Genomic DNA, 25,866 nt, shown 5'->3' with positions numbered 1-25,866 from the left:
AGTAAAGTTGGTTTGCTTACTTTATTGAAAAAAGAACAAAGAACAACATTACAAATTAAACAATTGGCAGGAAATAAAAAATATAACAGTTTCCAAAATCACATGAAATATTTTAAACATTACAATTTTGGTAAATTATGTTATGTGCTTTCGTGAGCATCACAATATATTTATTATTGCATTTAGTAAGCCTATACGCAGACAAGAACGTATGTTTCCTACATATTTGAGTAACTCTTTCTTTTTCTCTTTTGCTTGGAAACGAGATCCACGCGGGGCGTAACGAAGTTGGGCGAATTGACAAAGGTAAATGGCGAGAGTATAGAGTCTCATACTTTTTTTAAATACTTCTCACTCACGAGATTTCGAAACGAACAAAAAGGCGTCTTAGCGCAATGATTATGCAGAATATTATTGTAAAAGAACTCTGAAAAATATATTCAGAGCAACAATCTGTTCCTCCTTCCCCCCAAGTTTTGCCCGTCCCGCAGAGGATACCTTTCCAAAGATTTATATCGCGCGCGTGTACATTTGACAAATATATAAGTAGCAACTGTTTTCCACATATCTTTAAATACAATAATATTAATGTAGTACGTAGATTAAAATATTTTACTTTTCATTTTATTTTTTTTCCATTTTATTATTGTTTGTAAAAGTGTATATAGAAGTGTATACGTATAATACCATAAATTTGAATATTCCATATAAAAATGAAACTAAAAATTTAGTAGGTACCGACGTAGAGAAGAAAAAAGGAAAAAAAGGAAGAGAGAAAAACATTAATATAATAATAATATTAATAATAATAGTAGTAGTAATAATTAATATAATAATCAAGCGGAAATCCCCGTTGAAATGAAAGGAGAGACTTCGCATTTCTCCATTTTCTTTATATACACATATATACATGCGTACATATGCATACTGTGCATAATATACACACATATATATATCGTAACACTTATATGTGGTGTATGCGTGTATATTATATAAGACTAGGTTTTTAACAAACTTTGGGGAAATTCGGTAGGAGTGGATGGTTGGGCACGATGAGGAATTAAAATTAGAATCATCAAAGATATCGCTCTTTTTTTTCTTTTTTCTTTCTCATTCAAAGGACTTAATAGAGAAACGAATATACATATATATGTATGTATTTTAATATGTACGTATATGTGTATATATATAATATATATGTATATATATTTATATATATGTATATATATATTTATATAAATATTGAAATACTTTGAGAACGAAAATTCGCGGTTATAAATATATATATATATATATATAGATGTATATATATTTTTTTTTAATCTAAAGGCTGAGTAGTTTCGGGGGGAACTGACAATTCGATTACACGGTCGATATATGCATGTGCATTTCTCCCTTTTTCTTTCTTTTTACATATAACCGTACGTGTAACTCTCGCGCTAATTAATACAGTATTGATTTTTTTTCAACGTTTACAACGTCACCATGCTCCTTGGCATCCCATTAGCATATATAAAAAATATATTTGGAATACACGCTTTCTCCATATTGCATTTTTACCACTTCTCCCTTGTCTTGTACTATCCTTTTATACAGTTTACAGTTTTGAAGTATTTACGCAACATGTCGGAACATCTTTCTTTTTTCCCATTTCCATGAAAAGTCTCATCTAATAAAAAATACCAATGGAGGTCTCAGGAAAACATGGTTTACGTATAGCAAACCGCGTGAATTTCTTTTTTCTCTGCCTGTTATCAACTCTTCCCTTCACCTACTATTTCTTTCTTATATTTCTATTCTCTTTGTTTGCTTTTCTGTTCCTGTTTAAACCATATGCCCAATATCTATTTGGATATTGTGCTACATTAAATTCTATCCTCAAAGACATTGTTTCTTTACTTAATTCCAGTATACCGGAGTATATGGCTCGGCGTTCTTTTCTCACACATTACTGTTCCCTTTGTTTTATCAGCTTTACCCTGACCCTCCCTATATAGAACAAGTTTTGATTTGTTTCATTCTCTTTGAAGACATTTTTGTTGTGAAATTGTCCATAGAAGCTCGTAAACAGTTCAGATCCAAAACAGATCTGTATTTAGAGATTTGTCAATCTTTCTGGAATAAGCAAGTCCTTTCACAATGTCCTCCATGATAATAAGGAAGACTAATAAGTCCTAATAATCCATTAGTTTGAATTAAAAGCTTGAAACTGGACCTCTTTTGAACCCTTTATGACTAGAATGTTTCTGGAGATGCCATTCCCAGGTACAAGATTTGGCGACTAATGAACAAATTTGAAGAAACACGATTACAAAAGACCAAGATGAAGGTAAAAGATAAAAAGGAATCCCTTATATTATATGAAATTAGCAAATTCCCTGAAAATTTTCTTATCTAAATCTGAAACAATGTACGAAGAAAAATTAGAATGAAATTCGTTTCCCTCACTAACTATTAAATATTACTTACCACCTTCTTTAACGATACAGCTTACAAATAAGTTATAAACTATAAATAACATGTTATTGCAACATTGCACATGGGATAAGCTGCATGTCTTCTGTCATTTCCTACCTATTGCTTAAAACAGTATCACTTGAAATCTTTACCTTTTGTTACTTATTTGCTTCGGTTTCCTTCAAGATCTTTGTGACTGTTGGCTCAAGGAGGCATTCAAATGATAAAATCACAGAAATCCAGTTGCCAAGGAACGCCGAGCCAGACACTAAGCCAAGAATCATCCATTCAGATATAATTTTTGCTGCTAATGAATGTAACAGGATTTATTCATAGAAGAACTGTTTCTCTATTTTGCATTGAGGACGTTTTTAAACCTGTCTTCCAGTCTAAAACTAGCTGCCACCTCAAAATTGAAGTGTATTCTTGTCGGAAAAGCGGAGGTTCCAAGTTTTTGTCATTGGAAAAGTGAAAAAACACACAGAGAGAGATCACGGGAAACATCAAAGGGCGTGCACCTACGCCGATGGAATGCAACGGTTTCTTTATGTGTCCATTTGTGGTCAATTTGATATGTCAAAGAAAACATCTCCGAAAAAAAAAGAAAAAAAAAAAAGGAACGCGTGTCTCGTTAAAATTAATATCAAAGTAAAACGAGGGTTTTGTATATATATTAGGTGTGTGGATATATATATATATGTTATATATATCATATTCCAAATATTATATATTATATATATATAACATACATATAATATATATATATATATAACATATATATAATATATATGTATATATATATATCATATGTTAATGAGTAGGAAGAAACGAAGAAAAGAAAAAAAAGAAGTCACATTTCTTTCTTTTTACTTCGCCCTCTATCAGCCCGTCCTGTCATTTTAAGTATTATTAAACGTCAAGTAACTAATGCAAATATAAATAAAGCTATATCAGAGGCTTAGTAAGGAATGAAACCAAGTTTATACGCAACTACGCGTTTTGCTCTCCCTCTCTTTCTCTCATCCCTTTCACGCTTGCACACGCACGCCTCCTCTCTCGTTTTTATACTTATTACCTAATCATAGAATACATTTAAACATTTGTACTTTAACTGACTAAGCAAGGATTTTTTTTTTTTTATAATCGTTTAATATTTCTGTCTTTCCTCATTTTTTCCATTTTTATAATTGTTGTGTGTATATATATAGATATATTATATATATATATATATAATAATTTCTTCTTTTCTTTCTTTCCTTCTTTTTTGCTCCTTTCTTCATATTTCCTTTTTTTTTCTTACAACTCTAGAACCACTGATACCCCATGTATTCTTATTTTTTCTTTTTTTTCTTATTAATGTTTATAATATAAATGGAACTCAATTCGAACAAATCATCATTAAATAAATATCGATGACAAATAAAACATAAAAAAAAAAGAGAAAAATGATCGCGATCGAAGTGCTTCTATTCCTCTTCGTTCCGTTCGTTAAATTATGCAGTCTGTCGTTCGTTTTTTTAAACTTCGTTTTGTTATTTTTCTTTTACTTTTTTTTTTTTATTTTATTTTCATTTTAGTCTTTCTTTTGGCACTAAAGAATTTCACTACGCGTAGCGAATAGTAAAAGTCTGCGGAGGATTTAAAAAAAAATTAAGGATAAAAATTAAAAAAGAAGATCGGCGGAAACCGTGCGGCCTGAATTGGCGAGATATTCAAACCGAGGGCCTCCCAATTTCTTTTGTCGGATGAAGAACAATCGAAATCTCGTTTCCTCTCGAATCGAGCCAACTAATAAAAGATTAAAAATGATTATTCAACGAAGGCGGAATGGGGAGAGAGGAAGCGGTATGAAAAAAATGGCCGTTCTGTAAATTGAGAAACTTTCCTCAGCGTTTGTCTTGAGATCTACGTATCGTCTTTTTTCAACTTGAAAAAGCAAAACACAAAAAATAAAAAGAAAAAAAAATGTGTAAAGTCTTAACGATTAACTATATTTAAATTAATGCTATTATTAAAAAATAGTAATAATGGTCACGATATAATAATATTAGCAATAATAAGTATAATAGCAATAATAGTAATAAGAGCCGTTCAAGTGCGTTCGCGCACTTATTTGAATTAAAAAAAAAAAAAAAAAAAAAAAAAAAAAATGAAAAAAAAAGAAATGAAAGATAAGTTGCTGAAAACTGGCGGGTCGAGAGGCAACGAGACGAAGGAAATCTTTTGTCTTTCGTCATTTCGGCTTGAGTATTGGAGAGAGGAAGAAAACAAAAAAAAAAAAAAAATGTAGATTTGAATGATTAAAAAAAAGAAAAAGGAAAATAATACACATAAAAGAATTTGTTAATTTAAAAAAAAAAAAAAAAAAAAAAAAAGACGAAAATAGCGGGTCAAGGTGGTAACAATGATCGAAAAAAATCAAGAAAAGGAAAAGGAAACAAAAATAAAAAAAATTGCAATAATAATAATAATAATAATAATAATAATAATAATAATAGTACTAGTAGAAGTAGTAGTAGTAGTAGTAGTAATAGTAGTAGTAGTAGTAGTAGTAGCAGTAGTAGTAGTAGTAGTAGTAGTAGTAGTAGTAGTAGTAGTAGTAGTAGTAGTAGTAGTAGTAGTATTCATAATATTATTAATAGTTATAATAATAATAATGATATAAGACATCAAAGTTATGGGGGGGAAAGGAAAAAGAAAAGAAAGAAAAACCCCACACGAGATGCCATATTAATTAATAATAGGAAAAAAAAAAAAAAAAAAAAAATGGAAAACTGAAAGTGGTGTCCCCGTTTTACAATAGGTCCGTCATGTGTGAAATAGTAAAATGCACGCACCCAACATTTTAACAATGTGGAAAAAATCAACACAACAATATATACATATAAATATGCCCTCTTTTCTTTTAAACAACCGACACAAGAACACACATTAATGCCTCGACGAAGATAAAAAAATAGTTGTTTAACATTACTTAAAAACGACCTACAAGAAATGAGTGAAGCGAAGAAAAAAAATGCCACTTTAAAAGGAAGAAAAAATAAAGAGGAAAAAAGCAACAAGGAAAACGCACTTATTCCACATGAATAATTTAATAAAAAATACGGTTCCTAAACCTTTGTGAATTCGTCTTCTGTTTCCTCTAATTCCTATGTCCGCTATATTTAAATCTTTGTACAAATACACGACGAATAATAACGCTCGAAGGAAAAAAATATATGTATGTACCTATGCATGTACGATTTCTCCTATTTCTCCCTTCACCTATAACATCTCCGTTCCATCTGTTTCTTTTTTTTAAAGTTAATATTTTATAGTTACACTTTTAAGTCATGTTCGATAAAATGTCTCTCACAAGCAGATCAATTCGACTGCCAATTCTCATCAGCATAAACACCGTGAGGGTAATAACTTTCTTTATTTTATTACGCTCTTTTATGGCTATAGTAAAAGATCACGGTTCGACTTCCAGGATAGCCATGGATCTTAGATAGAAAAAAACTCGGTAATCGCGTAAAGATAAAACCTTTCTTTTTCTTTCTGTTTTTTCCACAACTCTAGGAAGACTATGATTAACCGTAGGCTAGAATTCAGTTAATGACGCAACCTTTTTTTTTTTCATTTTAAATCCTATCGTTAATGTGTATATGTATATATCATATATTACCTGTGTATATATATATATTATATATATATAAGTGCCCCCCGACGCGATATCCGCAAAAAACTCGCAAGTGTAATCTTATTTTTATTGTATCACTTAAATGTGATGCGATCTTCAAAATCAGGAACATATTTTATATATTTCATTTTTCGTATCTTTTTTTCTTGTTCGTAACATACCCTCCGCTTTTTTTGGTTTTGACTATGCGACACAATTTTCCTGTTTTTCATCATCTTTTACGGCTGACAAATAACGGCTTTTATCAGATGTATATATCTTTCTCTTTCGTACACATTCTTACAACTGCAGCAGCTCATTCTTGTACACATTGTCAATTAATAGACCGATTATTAATCAATGTCGGAAACATAAAACCAAATATTTACACTATAAACACAAGAATTTGTTCGAATGGGAATTTGAAATCACGCGTCACTTTTAAATCGTCAAATTATACTTATGATATAAATGTTTCCTTCGTTAATAAATACATAGGAATGATCGAATCAATAGTTATGAGCCTTTTCTACTGTATTAACAATTTTTTAATCCTTCGTTAAATTAATTAAATTTGTTCCTCATTGTTATAAAGATATCATAGATACGAATCGTAAAAACAATGGACACCTTTTTTATGAATTTCAATTTCTTTCTTCTCTCTTTCCCCTCTCTTTTTTTTGTGTTTCTTCTAAGCTGCACATAGATAGCACGTCATCGTAAACGAACACAAAGAACCATTACAAAAACCGAAATCGTGTCGAAGAAGTATATTTAGGTGGCATCTAAAAAGGCCTTGGAAACTGTTTTTATTTATATATATATATATATATATTTTTTTTTTTTTATAGCGATAAAAACATTAGATCAGATAAAAGTATAATACGTAGAACATATCTGAATACGTTTACTTTAATAGACTGATAGTATATATATCTTTTGTCTCTTATAAACTGCTTACAATAAGGTGATATATTCATTACTTTTTTGTCATTTAATAATTATTAGTTATTTTTCTTTAACAATGTAAGCAGAGTTTTCTTTATGTAGTTTTTATGTCGAGAGTGACTATTATAATTCTATACATATTAGGATAATAAGACTTTTGAGATTGTAAAAATCATCAAAAAATCTATCACAATTACCATTTACGTAACATGTAATCCCCGTTTCATTTTTTTTTCCTTTTATATTATTATTGTAATTTAAACATCAAGGCAAATAAGGGGTGAATTTCAACAGTGGCCTAAATTAGCCAAGTAGTCTTCCACAGATAAAAATATGTAAATAGAGTAAATCTATATACTAAAATATTCAAGTGAGCGTAATATAATAATTTTGTGAGGTAAAAGACCCTCTCATTAATGGTCATCCATTCGTTACACTATGAGTCCATTTTTTATTTTCTTCTTCTTTGTCTTCAAATACGACTGGCAAAAATGTTTGCAACATATTTCTCTTTGCTTTTTCTCAGTATTATCTTTTTGCTTCTCTTTTCTTATATTCATATTGTGTATTGTGTATATAATTCATACATACCATTAGAGACCATTCGATGGCTTTGTATCGGGTGTTATTGTGCATTAAACAGAAATACACCTTCCACAAGGCGTCTCGCTAACAACATTTCGTTTCGGTACCTCTAATAATATTTACCTTGCAACGACATCAAAGACTCTGTAAGGACACAACTTATCCTGACGATACTATTATCACAGGCATTATTTATATAACTCTACTAACCATGACTATTAAATACTTCAGAATTACTTCTTTTTTTTTCTTTAATATATATAAAATTAAAACTTCTAATAATAAAAGATGATTACGACTTATTAGCTTAGGTGTACGTACGTAGGCTTCGTGCAATTTACTACAAATGTTACGCGCAGATTTATTATTTTTTTTCTGTTGTTTTGTTTTGAGTAGCTCTATTATAGCGTTTCTGCAATTTCGTACTGTTCTCCTTGAGGTTTTAGACATATCCTCCCACTTTCCTCACTAACTAGCCATTCATCCCTTTAAAACCAATTCTATTTAGCATAGCCAATTTGTATGCGAAAAACAAATTTGTCAAAGCTATCCAAGTAGAAATATATATATATATATGGATGTGCTTTCTAACATTTGGTATGGCAAGATAGTTATTCACATTCAATCGTTATTGTAGGTAATTATAATACAATATATAGCGATCTGCCAAATATATCCGTATATATACATATATATGTGTATATATATATATATATGTTGTATACACATTGCATTTATATTTTTGTTTTATAGTTTCAATTAAATCTTAAGGCTGATCATGTAAACAACCCTAAAAAATATGTGTATTTCTATATATATGTATGTGTTTTACATGGATTTTCATCTTTTTTTTCTTACGGATCATGTTTAATTATATATACATAAATAGAAGTTGTTTAGCAAACTGTACGTTGTTTTTTCAATTTTTTTTCGTTTTTTAATCTTTTTATACATAGATAAAGATATTGTTCCTATGATACCGGTGGTATAATTTTTACTTATGAACCTTGTATAATATATTACATGATCATTCCACAGCATTGTTAAATCTCGGAACGATTCTGTAATTTTTGTAACAAATACATTTACATGGTATGGATATATTATTATTATTCTCTAGCACCACGAACCAATAATTCACACACGCATATATATGTATATATATTGTATTTATATGGTGGACCATAATAAAGCATCCTGAGTAAATATTGTAACCATTACGTGCCTCGCCTATTATATATTTTTTTTTCTGTTTCTTTTAACAATGCACAAACGGGATCTATTATCAGTGGCAAGTCTAGAATAATTATTTTCGATTTTTTATTTTCTTGAATGTAATTCGTGTACGATTCCTCGTCTCGCAAGACAATTAAATGTTTGATTTTCAACGTATCTGTAATTCTATGCTTTCTCTCTCTCTCTCTCTACTTTAACATTGCCCCATAAAATTCATCTTTTCTTTCTTACTCTTTCTGAACTACTAATTTTCAAATGCACGGAGAAGAATTACCAGGAACATAGCTCGTATTATTCCTTTTTTTTTTTCAGTTTTTATTCTTTTTTCTTGTTTAAGCTTCGTGTCTGCCGTAACGAGGAGTACTGGATGTGTTTTCTGTTCGTTTTATTTTTTTTTCATTTTTTATTTGTTTGTTTTAAATAGAGATATGATATGATAAGAGCAGGAAGTACTACCATGTGTCGCAGCATGCAACATTTGTCTTCACCGCAACGTTAAGCACAGGAATTTGTATTATTATTTACTTCTTCTAATAACCGTAACCTTTTAGTATCTCAACATGCTTATTAGATTACTTAACGATTCTTAACGAAATCTTAGAAACTTAGTGTATCTACAAATAGATCTCGAAGTAACGTAGGGAAGAAAAAGTCTTATTAATTTCTCGTTTCCTTCCACTCGTTCTTTGTCGCCACTTTTATCACACATTTTCGTAATACCACCAGATTAAAAATACACGTTGCTTCGAGTACGGATTGAAAAATCAGTGTGTAAAACAGTGCTCGTTAGAGACTAGAATAATTTGATTTATAAACATACCTAAAATACTGACGAAGTCGAAGATGATGTGATCGACTGTGACGGAAAGCTACCGTTCTGCAATTTCCTTCCACATCTTCTCCTCCATTCCCGGTCGAAGCGATCCAATTCGGCTTTCTTCCAATTTCCTCTCTCTGCTACTCCTTGCCTAACTGTGTTTCTTTCCTTTTCTTCATCATGTTAATTTTTCTTGGCAGTTTACCAAATGCAACTTCGCTAAATTACTATTTATACTGTTTTTTGGTCGGAGACGTACGTTTACCTAATTTTTTTTTTTATTTTTATTTCTTCTTTCGAACGTTGTTACTTTCATAAAACAGGGACGCACTTATACTTGTTTTTCCATTTTTTTTTTTCTTTTATACAGACTATTAAAGCTGCATGCTGCACTCGTTTGTAATTCTATTGCTTGGATAGGCCCAAATCTCAAAGAACTCAATGTCACGGGCATATTGGATATTTTTCTTCTTTCTTTCGTTTGTTTCTTCGTATTAATCGATTTGTTCTTCGTTGAGAGTAGAGCGACATTCACCAAGATAATTCCCCTCGCTGAAGAAAATTACGACATACTTATTTGGTCTGCCTCTTCGCTTCATGATATGTAAAGAGTGTTCAACACGAGGACGTGGTGATTATTTTTAGCCAGAGTTACGATATACCCCTCTGAGGTTATTTTCAAGCCACAACATCGAGAGACCTGCGAAATTCCGTCAGGTGATCGTTTGACACGAAAAGAATCTAACCTTTAATTAATCTCAATTAATTAAAGGTTGCTCTGTTCAGAAAAGAGAAAGTTAATGGGACATGTGATTAATTTTGGGACGTTTACCTTGACGTATGGACATTCGAACTCGGAAATCAAGGAACCATCTCTTGAAAAAACAGCCACGTGAAAACGGTTACCATGCGAGTCTCCTATTAATATATCTCCTGCATCGCTAATATCGATCCCATTTGGGAAGTTTGTTACATTGTCACAGCCAATACGACGCAAAAAGTTTCCCTCCTCGTTAAACACCACAACACAATGTCCCTTAAAATCACAAACAAAATATTCTTTACCTGAAAACAAAAGAAGTTTATTTATATAGTTTACAAAAGCTTGAAACACCATATAGCCAAACATAATTTGAAAGGAATTATTTACCACTAATTGCAATATCACTTGGTTCTCTCATATATTCACTGCAATCGAACCAGTTTAACAGTTCTCCTGTATCGCTGATTACAAACACTGTCGGTGATACGCTATCAACAGCCAAAATGTGGCCTTCGCTAGTCACAGCTAGGCCAGCTACAATATCGATGTAACGAATTGCTATTTTCTTGATAAAATGACCACTTTTTGTAAATATCTGCATCCTCGATCGTTCGTTCCCTCGATCACAAACAACAAATTTTCCACTGTTCTTCATCACGGCGATCTTTCTAGGGTACCATAATTGGCCCTCTTCCTTACCAGGAACACCAAATTGGAATTTGAATATGCCAGTCTTATCAAATATCTAAAAATAGATTTCGAATATTAATAGGAGTAGAGAATTTAAATTGACTAATTTTCAAATATTGAAAAAAGTACCTGAATTCTGTGATTATTCGTATCGGCAACAATAATATCTTCGTCAGCACTTAAACAAAATCCGTGAGGTGAACTGAATTGACCTTTACTGGGACCTAACTGTCCAAATTTACACCTAATTTGCATAGGAGTTAATTTTGTGTTATTCGAACGCGGATGAGTATAATTTCCAGAACCGGAACCAGTTACATTGCCAACTGTATTCCCTACTACTACAGGCATGTTATGTATGGAGTCTCCTCTTAAATCATCTGCAAGAAATATCAATATGTAATCAAGTCGTTTTGACTTATTTGAAATATACAATAGTCCAGAGAGATTTTACCAGCACCCTGTGAAAGTATGGTGGAAGTGGATGAAGATAATGATTGAAATCCTCCATTTAAAAGACTGTTAGCAGCTAGACTCAAGTTTGGTGTGTCCACAATGGCTGGTGAAGGACCTCTCCCTAGTACTAGACCACTACCACCATTAATAGTAGGATTGCCAAGATCTGGAAATAAACAAAATGAAGTAAATGATTACACTACATTTAAGAGAGAGAAGGGGGGGGGGGAGAGAGACACACAGACAATGATTTATATCAGTAACCCCATACCTTGATTACCAAGTGTGTTTCCTAATTTTGCAAGAGCTTGCAAATTATTAATTGCATGGCTGGTAGAACTCAGATCGCCGGCAAATAAATCTGCTAAAGTGAAAGACGGCGTTGGACTAGGATTCGAACTCGGCCCAACTACGTTTGTGTCTCCAACCATTTCGACTTTTTCCGCCAGACTAGCTAACTGCTGTAGATTGTATTCTTGAATACTAGTAAGCCCATGAATAGGACCTGGAGGAAGAGATACAGAAGGTGGTGGAGGTGGAATATTTTGAGGGCTGGATGTTGGAGGTATAACAAATGAAGGGTCACCTTCAAAGGAGGATTGCATTGATGTAGGAAGGGAAATAGGAGACCTTGTACTAATAGAACGAGGACAGCCCATTGAAGTATGAACAACTTGTTGGTTCGCAGAAACTCCTGATATAGTTGTAATTGGTTCTGGAGTGGATTTTGTTACTGGTGTGCTTTCCGTATGAAATTTACCAAAGACTTCCTACAATTATATATTTCATTAACGTATTTTTGCTCATTCAGATATATTTGAACATATGTAGTATAAACATACCTTCAGTGCTTTCTCAAACTGGTTGTAGTCAGTTTGAAATTGAATAGAAAACGTAACATTTGGCTTTGGTGTGTTTTTTATTAAATTCATTAACTGTGTTCCTACAATACGACGAAGAGCGAGGATCTCTACAGCATCACCATGCTCAAGAAGTCTGGAGGTAAAACGACAAGCATCTTCTATCTTCTCCACTGTCTTTTCAACGCTGTAAACGTGAATAATGGTCTAGTAAATACGTTTTAAAGATATAGATAATATTTGTTCTAAGTTAAGAAAGTTCTTCTAACCTATGAAACGTGTCCATTATTTCTAATTCCCTATCTGAATGTAATTTTTCAAGCTCAACCAGGGCATTGTCTCGACATTTCTCTAAAACAGCCTTGTAACTCTGAAATGTCTCTACAATTAGATCTTTAGCTTGATCATGTTGTGCTTGTAGTTCACTAAGTGCATTTTCTAGTTGTGCAGATACTTGGTCACAGTCTGCAATTCTTGCTTTACTCTCATTCATTAATTTTATTAATTCTTCTTTCTGGCGTGGTTCTGCATCCACTAGTCTTTCATACTGATGCTCTGGAGCTTTGTGTTCAATAAGCAAACACTCGTTGCATATAGGTTCCTAAATTGAACAATTAATAAAGTGGGTTTTATAATATTTGATCTTTATACCAGTACTCTTAATAATAATAATACAATAAGAGGTTTAAGTCTATTCATAATCCATACTATGTATGGACTTTACAATCCTCAATAAATTATCACAAAATCAAGGAATGTGGAGGCATGCTAATTACCTGGCAAGTGTAGCAATAAAATTTCATATTTTCAGCAGAATGATATTCGCAAAAAATAGGTTTATGTATTGGAATAGCTTCGTTGGATTGCTTTAAATCTTCAAAGGCCATGACCTTGTGACTTTCAAAACAACGCATGAACTGGTGTGCGGTGTTGCAATTCGGACATAAGAAGTTGGCACAGTCCGAGCAACGTGCAACCGCACTCTCTTTGGCTTTACACGAGGTACAGAGTACAGCCATGTTCTCAATCGCGGACATGTCAAGTATATTCGTTAGAACATAATCGCATGTCAGTGACGCAGCACCCTTAGAACTAATGGAAGTTTCTTGTTGACAGAGCGGGCAGATTAGGACAGAGCTAACTTTAGAGTCACCTGCCTCGTCCATCAGAAGCTTATCCAGGCAAGCCTCGCAAAACACATGAAGACAAGAGAGCACTCGTGGAGAACAAAGTTTGCTCATGCAAATAGCACATTCCTGATCACCTGATTCGCCTGAGCCACAGTTTATTTCTTCCAAGGCATCACCAGGATTGGATGTCTCGCTGCAGCTGGTAACAGTGTTTATGTTTCGTTCAGTAAACACATTCCCATTCTCCACATCTTCGTTTTGAGTGATACCAGTTCCAGCTGGAACCGAAGCTGTTCCAGAAGGAACAGCCACCATAGATGATGCCATCTTTGTAAATCACTTCTTGTTTGTCTGCGAATATCTTCTCCTTTGTGGATAGTTTCTTTATTTCTTACAGACAGTCTTGCCGGGGTAACCGTGAGATCTAACGTTTAATGTTATTTAACTAAACATATCGCTCTAATGAACGAGACCAATAATTACGGGAAGAAAAAAAAGAAAAGCCACAAACCCCTTTTTCAGATCGTGAAACACGAGGGCCAAGACATCGTAGCATCGATCGTTTAATCAACGAAACAAAACACTGCTAGTCACGGTTGGCCACCACCAACAGGGATTTCTACTACCGAGTGTATAAAAATAATGCTTGTGGCGCACACTAATGAACGGAAAAAAGAGAAAGAGAAAAAATCAAATCAACACAGGACGCTTGTTACGACGAATTTTCGTCATGCAGCATTTCAAGCTCTGACATATTTCGTTTCCGTCTTTTTTTATTTTCCTTCTATCTCTCTCTTTCTCGTTTCCTCGTGTCTATCGAGATAAGAAAAATTCCTCTCCAAGTTTTACTTCTGTAGTCACACACACACACGCGCGGTTAATTCGTTCCCTTCCCTCTCTCTGCAAAAACTTTGAATCTATTCTTCTTTCTATTTACATTTGTAACACTATTCTCTTCGTCACTAGTCTCGGAATGCTTACCAACTGAATTCGTATTAAATATTCGTTTTGAACAGGATCAACGTTTTGACTTGCGTATCGAATGTACTAAGAAACATTTTTATCGATCATCCACGAATCCCCTTTGAGTCGTTTACGATAGCGAAACGGCGATTGTTTCAATTTCAATTGTTATCCGACGCCTCAAACCGCGAATATTTCTGATTTTTTCATATGTAGAGCGGAGGAATAAATCATTCGAACCAAGAAGAGTTGACCCCAATGCAGGAGCCCTGCAAACAATTAATATAACGATGAGTGCACTTATAGACCCGTAACGCGGGACTTAGAAACTTCCCCAAGTTTCGTCGATGCAGCAAACCGGGCGACATCACGCGACTATGTTGAAAATTAGAGACGTTGTAAACTTTGAATGTCCTTATTGACCCAATTTTTCAATCTACAATGAGAACAATACAGGATACTTCAGTACTTATTAGACTGCGAATATTTATGCAAATTTGTATTTTTGTAAATATACTTTATAAAATGGAACTTGTTTAGAAGATAGAAAATTATTTTGTTTCTTAAATATTGTAAAGGATACTATACTTTGAATATCTTATATATTTCTGCATTTTTGCACGTATTATGTGCATTTTGTGCACTTCAAATTTCCTATGAATACATCAAAATCTGCTGTCTAGTAATCATGGTACAATCGGTAACGATTGCACATAAAAAAAAACAAGTCGAAAATACCGAATGTGTTTTTCATAAGATACTTCGTTTTCAAGAAAATTAAAATTAAAAATTGGAAAGAGAAATAGAAAATTAAATTAAAAAATTTATCTACCGCACCAATCCAAATTTTATTTTCTTAAAAACGAGACCCTAAACAGAAAACTTTTATTCTATACATTTTTTACCTATTTGCGCATTACTTATCTGCTGATTGGTGACTTGTACCTAACCAATAATTAGTTAAATTACTAACCAATTTTTTAAACTCGATTTTCACGAAAATTAAGCTTTGTATGAAAAAATGTTATTTTACATTTTTGATTTATTTCTGCACATACAATCACCTCTTAACTTTGCATGATTATCTTTTAGATCGAAACTCTTTAAGTATAAGACTCTTTTACAGTATAAAAAAAGTGATTAAATAACATTTTTTAAATTTCGCGCACTTCATACTATATTTTCATGAATACCGTATAGGATAAATATTCAGAATCATTTATTAATAATAAAATGATAACATCATTCTTTGAAGGATTAAAGAATTATTTGGCGTAAATTACGCAACGTTAGATTCAGTACCTATAATTCTGTTATCATAGTAGGATTATCAACAGTGGTTTTCAATCAGCGACATTCGAAATTTCATTAGAACCTCGCCACGAAAAAAATAAAAATATAACCAAACGTTTTGTTAGATTTTTTCCCTATCTTTACCCAATTTACCAAAAACTACAATATTTAATAATCGTTTCAATAAAAAACAAACCCTTTTACATATAAATTCCCTTTTAAGACTATTAAAGCAAAAACAAAATACAAATTATCGTTTATCAGAATATTTTCCCATTTTGGAGGATTCCGCATTTTGTATTGGGGATCACTGTGATGTGGTTTTACTGTACGAGGTTCAAGGGGATTGGTAATCGGTATGTTACATTAATATCACACGTCAGAGAATGTACGAATGGAAATACAATTTCCTTAAAGGTCAATCAATTTTCCTCTTCAGGTAAAAAGGAAATCTATAAGAGGCCGAATCAAACCTAATATTTTTAAATACGTCTCAGTCGAATTGTCTTTAAGCTTTATTATTTTAATCCGCTGCTATTACCGCGGGATCATTTGATAATTCAATTAATTTAATTAAGCGGGACAGTATTTTCCATTGCACGCCTCGTTTTCGATATTGTCGCTTTTTGAAATACAGCTGCAAACAGATATTTTTCTCCTATATAATTGAATTACTATTATTACTTAATTAAATTACCCACGGAGCGACGTTTTTCTTTCGCTCTGTTCACCGAGAAATCAATACACGTCGACTGAATTTGGTAAGGGAATTTCTCTTTTCTATTCACTTTTTCATATTACATCTCGTAATCATTGTTTCTCTTCATAAAGTTTCGCATTTTTTTTTCATTTCTAGGAATATGAGATGGCCAGGCTTGTAGTGAATTTAATTATACATTTATGTCTGCTGTGTAGTATTATCAAAGCTAATGAAAGTGGTGATAGCAATGTTCAGGATACAGCGGCAAAGGCGGTTTATAAGACACCCGAAATTTACGGATTCGCATATTTAGTAGAGACCTTCGACAACGAGGAGAAGTTTAAGAAATCTTGGGTCTTGTCAGAAGCAAAGAAAGACTCTGTTGATGAAGATATAGCGAAATATGATGGTTATAACCTCTTGTTTCTAGTTTTACTCATATATATCTTCAGTTTACAAAAGAGATCAATGCACATACCCATCTAAAAGATGATCAATTTTAAGATATTGTATTTAAAAAATTAACATAATACAAAAAGATCTTTCAGGTGAAGCGAAAAATTATTTGTAATAAACATATAACATTGACAAAAAGGATAGACTCTAGGAAAGAATAGTCAAATATTATTTTCATGCTTTTTCTTGTTATTAGTCCTTGAAATTTCTCTTTCATAGTTTTAATGTTATAATGCAGAAGTAAACTATTTTGAGTTGTGACACTTTTGAAATATATATGTGATACCTGCAGAATTTAAATCTGGTAATGAACCATTCTCTAAGATGGGAGTGTCATTATTTTACCTAATAAAATTACACTATAGTTATACATGTAGTAAGGAAAATGTTAGAATTAAAAGACAATTTTTGCTAGAAACCTTCAAAATCCAAGCTAGTAACAAAGAAATTTGTTTCCTCGTTGTATTACCTTTCTACTAAACTGATGATATATTTTGATTTTTATGACATAAGACTATAATCTACATTATTTTTGTAGGAATTTGGTCCATAGAAGAACCTAAAGAGCATGCGCAAGAAGGAGATCTGGCGCTAGTGCTTAAGAGTAAAGCTAGACATGCTGCTATATCTACTAAATTATCCAAACCATTTTACTTCAATGATAATCCATTAATTGTACAATACGAAGTGAATTTTCAAGAAGGCCAAGAATGTAGTGGGGCTTATTTGAAATTGCTTACTCTGGATGCAGAGCATCAAGATTTAAAGAAATTCCATGATAAAACTCCCTATACTATAATGTTTGGTCCTGATAAATGTGGAAACAATCACAAGGTATATATATATATATATAATAATAATATAAAACAATAATATAATAAAACAAATAAAACAACAAAAATATAAAAAATTAATTACTTGTTTTCCTTTAATGCAGCTGCATTTTATCTTTCGACACAAAAATCCTCTCAATGGTTCGATAGAAGAAAAACACTGTAAGAAACCTAGAGAGCGCTTAGAAGATTTTTTCAAAGACAAGCAATCTCACCTATATACTTTAATCGTTCGACCAGATAATAGTTTTGAAATCAAAGTCGATAATAAGGTGATAAATTCTGGATCTTTGCTGGATGATTTCACTCCACCAGTCAATCCACCTTTGGAAATAGAAGATCCTACTGATGTTCAGCCAGAAGATTGGGATGACAAGGAAAAGATCCCTGACCTATCAGCTGTTAAACCAGACGATTGGGACGAAGATGCTCCAGCACAAATCGTCGACGAAGACGACGTCATGCCTGAGGGATGGCTCGAAGACGAATCACCTATGATTCCCAATCCTGACTCTGTAAAACCTGAAGATTGGGATATTGAAATGGATGGAGAATGGGAACCTCCAGAAATTCCAAATCCAAAGTGTGCAGATGCACCAGGATGTGGAGCATATAAGCAAAAGATGAAAAAAAATCCTCGATACAAGGGCAAATGGTCACCACCATTGATTAACAATCCTAATTATAAAGGCAAATGGAAGCCAAAACTAATTCATAATCCTAATTACTTTAATGACCAACATCCATTCCGAATGTCGCCTATTGTATGTTTCTATATATTATAATATTTTACAAAATTTTATATTCATTTACAGAACATATTTCATATTTGGATTTCTAGTTTGCTGTGGGCTTTGAACTTTGGTCGATGTCCACGGACATTCTCTTCGATAATATTCTTGTTGCTGATGATGAAGAAGTAGTAAGAAAATGGGTGGAAGATACATTCGAAGTACGTCGGGCTAGAATCGAGGAGCAGAGTGTAAGCAATTCTTCTTTTCTATCCAAAGAAAAGTAGCAATTTTTTCTTGAAAAGCAACATTTACTTGAATTAAATTTATGAATTAATTTATTTTTTAAAAGAGGTATAAGTTTAATGAGATGTGCAATATAATCAATATAATCAATATACGCTGTACTATGCAGGTAACTTTATGGGGTCGCATATTAAAAGTAACAAATTATAAACCAGGCTGGTGGGTGTTATATTTTATATACTGTGCAGTACCAGTTGTATTATATATTTGGTATCTTCTGAAACGAGTTCGTGAGGTATACTTTGTAATTTCAAATGTGCAGATCGCTCTCATATCTGTAATATTGATACCAAAGTATAACAATATGATGACTAGACTTTTAGTAATAATGTATTCACGTAGATCGTTTACATATAGTATAAAAATTGTACATATTCCTCAGCTATAAATTATACAAAATAGTAGTGTGAAAAACTTAAAGGATATAAATATTTAGAAGTTTATTAATTGATTATTAGTTTTTAAGTAAATTCAGTGTAAATTGTATGACTTGTAATTTTATGATTATTTTATACAGTATAGTGTATGGCATCAGATTGGCATATTTGCTGCGGAAAATCGCTGGATATTTGGTACATGTGTAATAATTCCAGGCTTCTGCATATTGCTACTAATATATTACTGCTACTTAGTTCCTCAGGTATAAAAGAATTATCAACCCTTATAAACTATTCTTTTCTAATATAGTAACTATATAAAACATATACAGTAGTTTTAATTTTATAGTTACATTACGCACTTTGTAATGATAGTATTATGCTAATTACGATAGTTTGCTAATATTAAATCTTGATTTTTTTAAAATATTTGGGAGTAATCTTCCCTATTTTTGTAAAAGATTCTCTATCTTTATAAAGTAAGAAATTTATAAATTTTCTTTTAGGATAAATATGATGTAAAAGATGAAGATAAACAACCTTTAAAAGCAAATGAACAAACAGCACAGAAGCAAGAAGAAACAGAAAATCAGCTACCTAATACCGAAGCAGAGGAAGAAACTGAAAAGTTAAACGAAAATGAAGAAATAATAGAAAGTGAAGATAATGTTAGTAAAAATTTCTTCCATGTTATGTTATGTTTCTATGTTATGATGAAAATGATTTTTTGAAATTTATTTTAATTTTTAATTTGCTTTCAGGATAACCCAGCAATAGGTGGTGATGGACCACGACGAAGAAAACCAAACAAAGACTAGAATGAATTAAGATTATTTGAAAAGAATTCGTACTACTAAGGTATTTATGCAACACTCACATTCCACTTGACACTTGCATTGTAAACGTTAGAATTTTCTCAGTATCTAATTATATATTATAAAATATCACTAGAAGCCAGATTTTTATCTAAAAATTAGATATTTTGTTCTCATGTGTAATTTTTCATTAAGTCATACTTTTTAAGCAAAATAATTTTCACATTGAAGCATGTTTCTCACGCGTATGAGTGATACAAGTACTTCAAAAAAAAAAAAAAAAGAAACAACAGTTTTGTAAGAATGATGTTTGGTGTAATTATTTATGTCTTAATACTATGTAACAATTTAATTTTTGTTATTGTATATTAAGAAAAAAAAGACGAATAATAGAATAGATTTATTCACAGTTTCTGTATAACAGAGCGGATGATGTGTTTTTTTTAGAAAGTTCGTTGCTTGTGTCTAATAATGTTTTACACACAATCCATATAGAATTTGTTATTTAATATTACTAATTAATATTTTTCATAGGCATGTATTATATTATTCAATGTAACGATTTTTCTTAAATAATGTTTCATTCCTTTGCTATTATGTTAATAAAGTATGCAATGTGACTGAAATAATTTTATGCATTATATTATGTTGTATTATTTGTAAGTAATAAGTCTGAAATTGTTTAAAAATATTCAAACAAGTAGATTCTGAAAATCCTTTTCCTCCGTGTTCACAACACACACAACAAAGTAAATTTCTATTTAAATTTATGAAAAAATCAGCACTTCTTAAAACAATTCAACTAAATTATGCTATTATCTTTTTCATTAAAAAAGAAAAATTAAAAAGAAGATTACATTGATATAATATATTATATAATATTTACATTGATATAAGCAAATGTAAAATAGTTAAATTTTATTTTTGAGAGACTCCGTTTCTGTCCTTAAAAACAAAACATTGCGTTTTGTCATCTGCATATCATATAATAGAAGTATTAAAAAAACAGTCTTATTTAAAAAAGTATGATTGTGTACTATTAGAAGAATAGTTATTATAATACAATTTGCGGTGGATCGTTAAAATAAAATTGTTTTTATTCGTAATACTTTCTTATGTTATATATCCTTTTTCTTTAAAATCGACATGCTTTGGTTCGAATACATATAAAAAAAGAAATGTGAAATATACAATTCCCTATTAACAGTTTCCATCAGATCAAATTTTTTAGTTTATGTTACTATCTTATTTCTACCTTAATGTTATATAATCTAATAATATACATTTTAGGTACAGATTACAAATTTAAATAAGTGTTCAAAGGAATAAATTTAGGGACTAGTAGAAGGAATACTGGAATTCTGTGTACAAGACTTACAAGTAGGCACTGCACGTTGTGAATTATGTCCAGCAAGAATAGTGTGTGCACCCATGCATCTTGTGCATAATACCTCTCCACATGACCAACAGTGATGCTGAAAAAAAGAGGAAGGAAATATAATTCTAGTTCTAAATCTTAAGTTATAATATACATTTACCTTTTTATTAAATGCGTCAAATGTAGTAGAACATACACACTCTTCCATGTTACGGAATAACTTCCAGTCCAAGGAAACTGTTTTCAATTCGTTTTGTAACTGACTAATTTTTATCTTACACTTTGCTTTCTCTTCGTGAGTTGGTGTATTTTCTATGATGGTTTCAGATAATGGATCCATTGTGTATTTATTATCGAATTTTAGTTTCCCTTGTACTCCTTTTTTCTTAATGTTATTTAAATTCAATACAGAACTCAAAGAGTTAGCTCTCTGTTTAAAGTAAAAAGCAATATTAAAAATCCAAAAATAAAAAAAATTGTCAAACAATATTTATACCTTTATGAGAAGCTTAACATGATCTTCTAAACAACTGGTATGATCATGCATTATAGAAAGATAATCTTCGTACGTTTCTCTCGGATGAATACCATTCTCGAATCTAAAGTACAATCCTCGCCATAAACTAGAAAATTATTTTTTATGTAATTTGTAATTGTTGAATACGTTCACATAATAAAATTATATATTACATAATGCACTGTGGAGCCAACTTAGGTTGGAGAACAGGATTAGTTTCTTCATTGAAACGATTGCATTTGTATAAAGGATTTATATATTCGTGCATATTATTTGCAATGTATCCCCATAGAGAATATGTTCTTTCCGATACTCTAAAAATAATTAAAAATATAATAAATTGTTACTTATATAAGAATAAATTACTACTTGAAAATAATACCTGAGAATTTGTCTTTCTTTTTCTGAATTCCCTATAAAGGTACCATATTGACAACTGTGTACATGATCATGAAGAGTTATCAAAAAAAATTCGTTAAATTGAAACTTATGGGGATACTGTTGCAACAATTGATATGTTGCATCAACGAACTGAGTAAAAATTGGGGCTAATTCTTTGTTATCACAGTTAATGTGACCACATCGGTCACTAAACTTATGTCCAAACGATAACCAGTCTTTTTCTATCAATGCCTGAAAATGAAACAAAAATATTTAGTTCTGGTTTTGAAAAATTAAAAATTTATGATAATAATCATAACAATAATAATATTCAATCATTTCTTACTTGAAAACCTTGAATTGTCCTGTAGAATGGATCCAGTAATAAAGCACTCAATGAACATACTTGAGCAGTGCGATCCCAACCATCACTACAATGCACTACTACGCTAACTCCATTTGAAACTGCTCTAGCAATAAACCAAGCAGTCTCTAAAATAGATCGTATATGTTTCAACCATCCACTGCTTTCCAAACCACTTAAAAATGCACTCATTGATGTCATCCTTTGTACTAGATAATAATTAAAAACATTAAAATAATAAATATTCATAATTTGCGTAAAAAATCTAAAATAAAAGACTCACATTCTATTAATTTGTTTAAGCTTGTTCTCATTACATGAATATTTTCAATACCAAAGAAGTGAAATTTTATGTTATCATAAAAGTTCTCGTTCTCATATCCTTTTCCTGTAGCTCTATTAGCAAAGGCATTGATCTAAATAAATATTACAAAAATGTAACAAAACTGATTTCTATAATGGTATTATTGAAAACAGTTTACAATTATAAACATATTTTGGTGAACGTTTTATAGACTTACTCGTGGTCGCGTATCTACAACGTACATATATTTAGAATTAGGATTTGTCCGTAAAATATTGTACATCATTTGTTCGTCCTCCGGACATCGTGCACTAAATCCCGATAAAGGTTGACTACATCGGCAGATAACAGCCTGTAAAATATTTTACGTAGGACCTGTTTATTTTTTTCATATTTTATCTATCTCAATAAATACGCATACCTTGTTGGAATATAAATATGTTAAAACTGGCAATCTTCCTCTACTTCTAAACTTTGCACTGCCTATCAAGATACTGTTGGCACATGTACTAGGTACATACAAATATTTTGGATAAGTATCACAAAGCTAAAAGTTGAATTAATATATTTAGAACATCAAAACCTCACAATGAGTATTAAATTTTAAAACAAATATAAAATTTGTACCTCATAATTTGTATTTAAATACGTTAGAGACCATTCTTCATTTGGAACACCTTGCCTTTGAAATTCACTTTGTACATTAAAAAAATTCCATCCTGCATGTTGCGGTAAGGTGTCTTTGTTCTCTTGATAATGAAAACAATAAAGATCATCTAAACTTACTAAAAACAAAACATACAATGTTAGAAACTGATTTTTTAAGTTCTACTTTGTATAGAACAATGTTCACCTGGGCAAGACAATTTTGAGAGAGTAAGATATATATCATGGCAATCTCGTTCTTTTGGAATAACAAATGTTACAATGAAAAAGTGTTTACATTTAATACATAATGGGGAGCCTGTCGTAGTCAATGGCTGCTTCTCTATATTCGCAATGTGAGTATATAACACCTATGGTAAAAAGCTTTATAAAAATATTTATATTACTTGGGAATAAAAGTAAAACAAATGATCGTAATAAAAGAAAATTATATTCATACCCAGATTTTCTTTTTTCCACTTCGTTCTGTAAATATAAGATGTGTTACAGTTAAATAAAGAGTACCAACAGAATGATTGTTACTATATTTATCTAAAATCCTCACGTTCCCCACCTGGAATTATAAATTTTGCATATCATAATGTTACTGCAATTCTAAATATATATTTTATAAAGTATATATTTATTGAAAATAAATGCATACAATTTTCTATATTCATTCTAATACAATTATGTAAGGACAATTATTTTTTGTTGTTATTTTTTTTTTACAGATATCAATATGCAGTGACTGAAAAGACATATTGGTGAATGTCATATTGACAGATGTTCGTAATTGTGATTAAAAATTCATTCGAAACAGCTTTACGACAAATGAAAGGTGTTTATCACGATACCTTCGAGATTTTTATTTGATCCATTTCGTTCTGTTCGTTCACAATTGTTTACACCTGATGAACCATTTGACGGGCTGTAAATTGGTTACCACTGACTTATCAAACAGTAACAGGGGTTCTCAACCTATTTTTATCGAATATGAAAAAGATATATTCCCCATTGCCTTGATATACGCAATTAATTACTGACTGCACGAACGTAACTTGTCGAATATTTAGATGAAAACATTGACATTCATTTTAGTTATCGACACATTTCTGTTTTTTAAGTTTCAAATTTCTTATGGATTAGTCATAGATGGCAGCAAAAGAATAAACATCACATCATTCTATCTTTGACAGAAACCTTTAAATAAATAGCATTGTATCTAATTCGACATCTAGTCCATTTGATAAGAAATTACCCAATTCTCTACTATTTTACGAAAAATTTATGTTTCCAATGTATTAAGAAGTTTCTGTGATTGATCAAGTACCTATAGTTTAAAAAAGTACCTATAGTTTAAAAAATTAACAATGAGTAACAAGACTGGTAATACAGGTAAATATCTTGTATATAATCATGTCTCGAATGAAAGGTATTTGCTGTAATAGTTATGCTTTTTTTAGGAGAAATAGATCCTATACAGGAGGAGCTAGCTGGTCGTGTGCGAGAAGTTGGAAACCATGCAATTTGGAGTCTGTCCAGTTGTAAGCCTGGCTTTGGCGTAGATCAGTTGCGCGATGATATAACAGAGACATATTGGCAGTCTGATGGACAACTTCCACATCTGGTAAACATTCAATTTAAAAGGAAAACAACGATTCGTGACATATGTATATACACAGATTACAAGTTAGATGAAAGTTATACTCCCAGCAGGTGAGAAATGTTGTATATATCTTTTGTTACTTGAAAGTAATAAATGTTAAATAATTGTTAATGTTATAACATTACTTTTAGGATAAGTATCAGAGCAGGTACAAATTTTAATGACCTCCAAGAAATAGAAGTAATGGATCTGAATGAACCAAGTGGTTGGGTTATCATTCCCATAAAGGACATAAATGATAGACCTATTAGGACATTTATGATACAAATAGCAGTAATAAGCAACCATCAGAATGGACGAGACACGCACATGAGACAAATTAAAGTTTATAGTCCCACACAGGATGTTCTTGGACCACCTGCTCCCTACATTGCAGGCCACTTCCTTACCAATGAATTTTTGCGTTATGCTACAGTTAGATAAAGAAACAATCGTTGTGCAACAAATTGTAATAACAAGGAATATTAATGAAATATTCATTAGAATTCAGTTACAATATGAAATTGTATGTTACACACATAATTCATATAT

At 31.4% G+C, this 25,866-nt stretch overlaps 4 protein-coding genes across 12 annotated transcripts; 2 read left to right on the top strand and 2 right to left on the bottom strand.

Moving 5' to 3' along the window:
- Window positions 1-2: 2 nt before the first annotated feature.
- On the bottom strand, window positions 3-14,996 carry LOC126925735 (B-box type zinc finger protein ncl-1). 3 transcript variants are annotated; one of them, XM_050741626.1, is made up of 10 exons: window positions 14,115-14,996; window positions 13,250-14,027; window positions 12,743-13,074; window positions 12,456-12,660; window positions 11,885-12,383; window positions 11,612-11,779; window positions 11,287-11,537; window positions 10,855-11,212; window positions 10,537-10,769; window positions 3-10,404 (listed from the first exon to the last, which is right to left on the bottom strand). In XM_050741626.1, the coding sequence occupies exons 2-10, from the start codon at window positions 13,928-13,930 to the stop codon at window positions 10,300-10,302; spliced, it is 2,832 nt and encodes a 943-aa protein (XP_050597583.1). In that variant the 5' UTR covers window positions 13,931-14,027; window positions 14,115-14,996; the 3' UTR covers window positions 3-10,299. The 3 variants fall into 3 exon arrangements, with proteins under 3 accessions (XP_050597583.1, XP_050597584.1, XP_050597581.1); XM_050741627.1 differs by having other exon boundaries at window positions 13,250-14,503; window positions 14,585-14,996; XM_050741624.1 differs by having other exon boundaries at window positions 13,250-14,996.
- A 1,382-nt stretch (window positions 14,997-16,378) lies between these two features.
- Window positions 16,379-22,351, top strand: LOC126925752 (calnexin-like). Of its 5 annotated transcripts, XM_050741679.1 has the most exons (10): window positions 16,379-16,620; window positions 16,716-16,968; window positions 17,554-17,849; window positions 17,953-18,612; window positions 18,690-18,830; window positions 18,995-19,120; window positions 19,403-19,525; window positions 19,769-19,930; window positions 20,024-20,120; window positions 21,368-22,351. In XM_050741679.1, exons 2-9 carry the CDS (start codon window positions 16,725-16,727, stop codon window positions 20,078-20,080), a joined length of 1,809 nt encoding a protein of 602 aa, XP_050597636.1. In that variant the 5' UTR covers window positions 16,379-16,620; window positions 16,716-16,724; the 3' UTR covers window positions 20,081-20,120; window positions 21,368-22,351. The 5 variants fall into 5 exon arrangements, with proteins under 5 accessions (XP_050597636.1, XP_050597635.1, XP_050597637.1 ...); XM_050741678.1 differs by lacking the exon at window positions 21,368-22,351 and having other exon boundaries at window positions 20,024-20,706; XM_050741680.1 differs by lacking the exon at window positions 21,368-22,351 and having other exon boundaries at window positions 16,691-16,968; window positions 20,024-20,706.
- On the bottom strand, window positions 21,154-24,703 carry LOC126925743 (myotubularin-related protein 6). Of its 3 annotated transcripts, XM_050741666.1 has the most exons (13): window positions 24,524-24,703; window positions 24,127-24,240; window positions 23,875-24,037; window positions 23,649-23,806; window positions 23,443-23,568; window positions 23,239-23,373; window positions 23,001-23,133; window positions 22,700-22,926; window positions 22,355-22,605; window positions 22,146-22,286; window positions 21,952-22,078; window positions 21,616-21,885; window positions 21,154-21,552 (listed from the first exon to the last, which is right to left on the bottom strand). In XM_050741666.1, the coding sequence occupies exons 1-13, from the start codon at window positions 24,545-24,547 to the stop codon at window positions 21,409-21,411; spliced, it is 2,013 nt and encodes a 670-aa protein (XP_050597623.1). In that variant the 5' UTR covers window positions 24,548-24,703; the 3' UTR covers window positions 21,154-21,408. The 3 variants fall into 3 exon arrangements, with proteins under 3 accessions (XP_050597623.1, XP_050597621.1, XP_050597622.1); XM_050741664.1 differs by having other exon boundaries at window positions 21,154-21,885; window positions 24,524-24,671; XM_050741665.1 differs by having other exon boundaries at window positions 21,154-21,885; window positions 23,649-23,797; window positions 24,524-24,671.
- A 197-nt stretch (window positions 24,704-24,900) lies between these two features.
- LOC126925811 (anaphase-promoting complex subunit 10) lies at window positions 24,901-25,824 on the top strand. The gene is made up of 3 exons (XM_050741810.1): window positions 24,901-25,064; window positions 25,133-25,385; window positions 25,467-25,824. Exons 1-3 carry the CDS (start codon window positions 25,040-25,042, stop codon window positions 25,756-25,758), a joined length of 570 nt encoding a protein of 189 aa, XP_050597767.1. The 5' UTR covers window positions 24,901-25,039; the 3' UTR covers window positions 25,759-25,824.
- Window positions 25,825-25,866: the final 42 nt, after the last annotated feature.

Source organism: Bombus affinis, chromosome 16 (assembly GCF_024516045.1).
Source record: "Bombus affinis isolate iyBomAffi1 chromosome 16, iyBomAffi1.2, whole genome shotgun sequence".
NCBI lineage: Eukaryota > Metazoa > Arthropoda > Insecta > Hymenoptera > Apidae > Bombus > Bombus affinis.
Note: the sequence above shows the minus strand (reverse complement) of the source record. Positions and strands in the feature narration are given on the sequence as shown.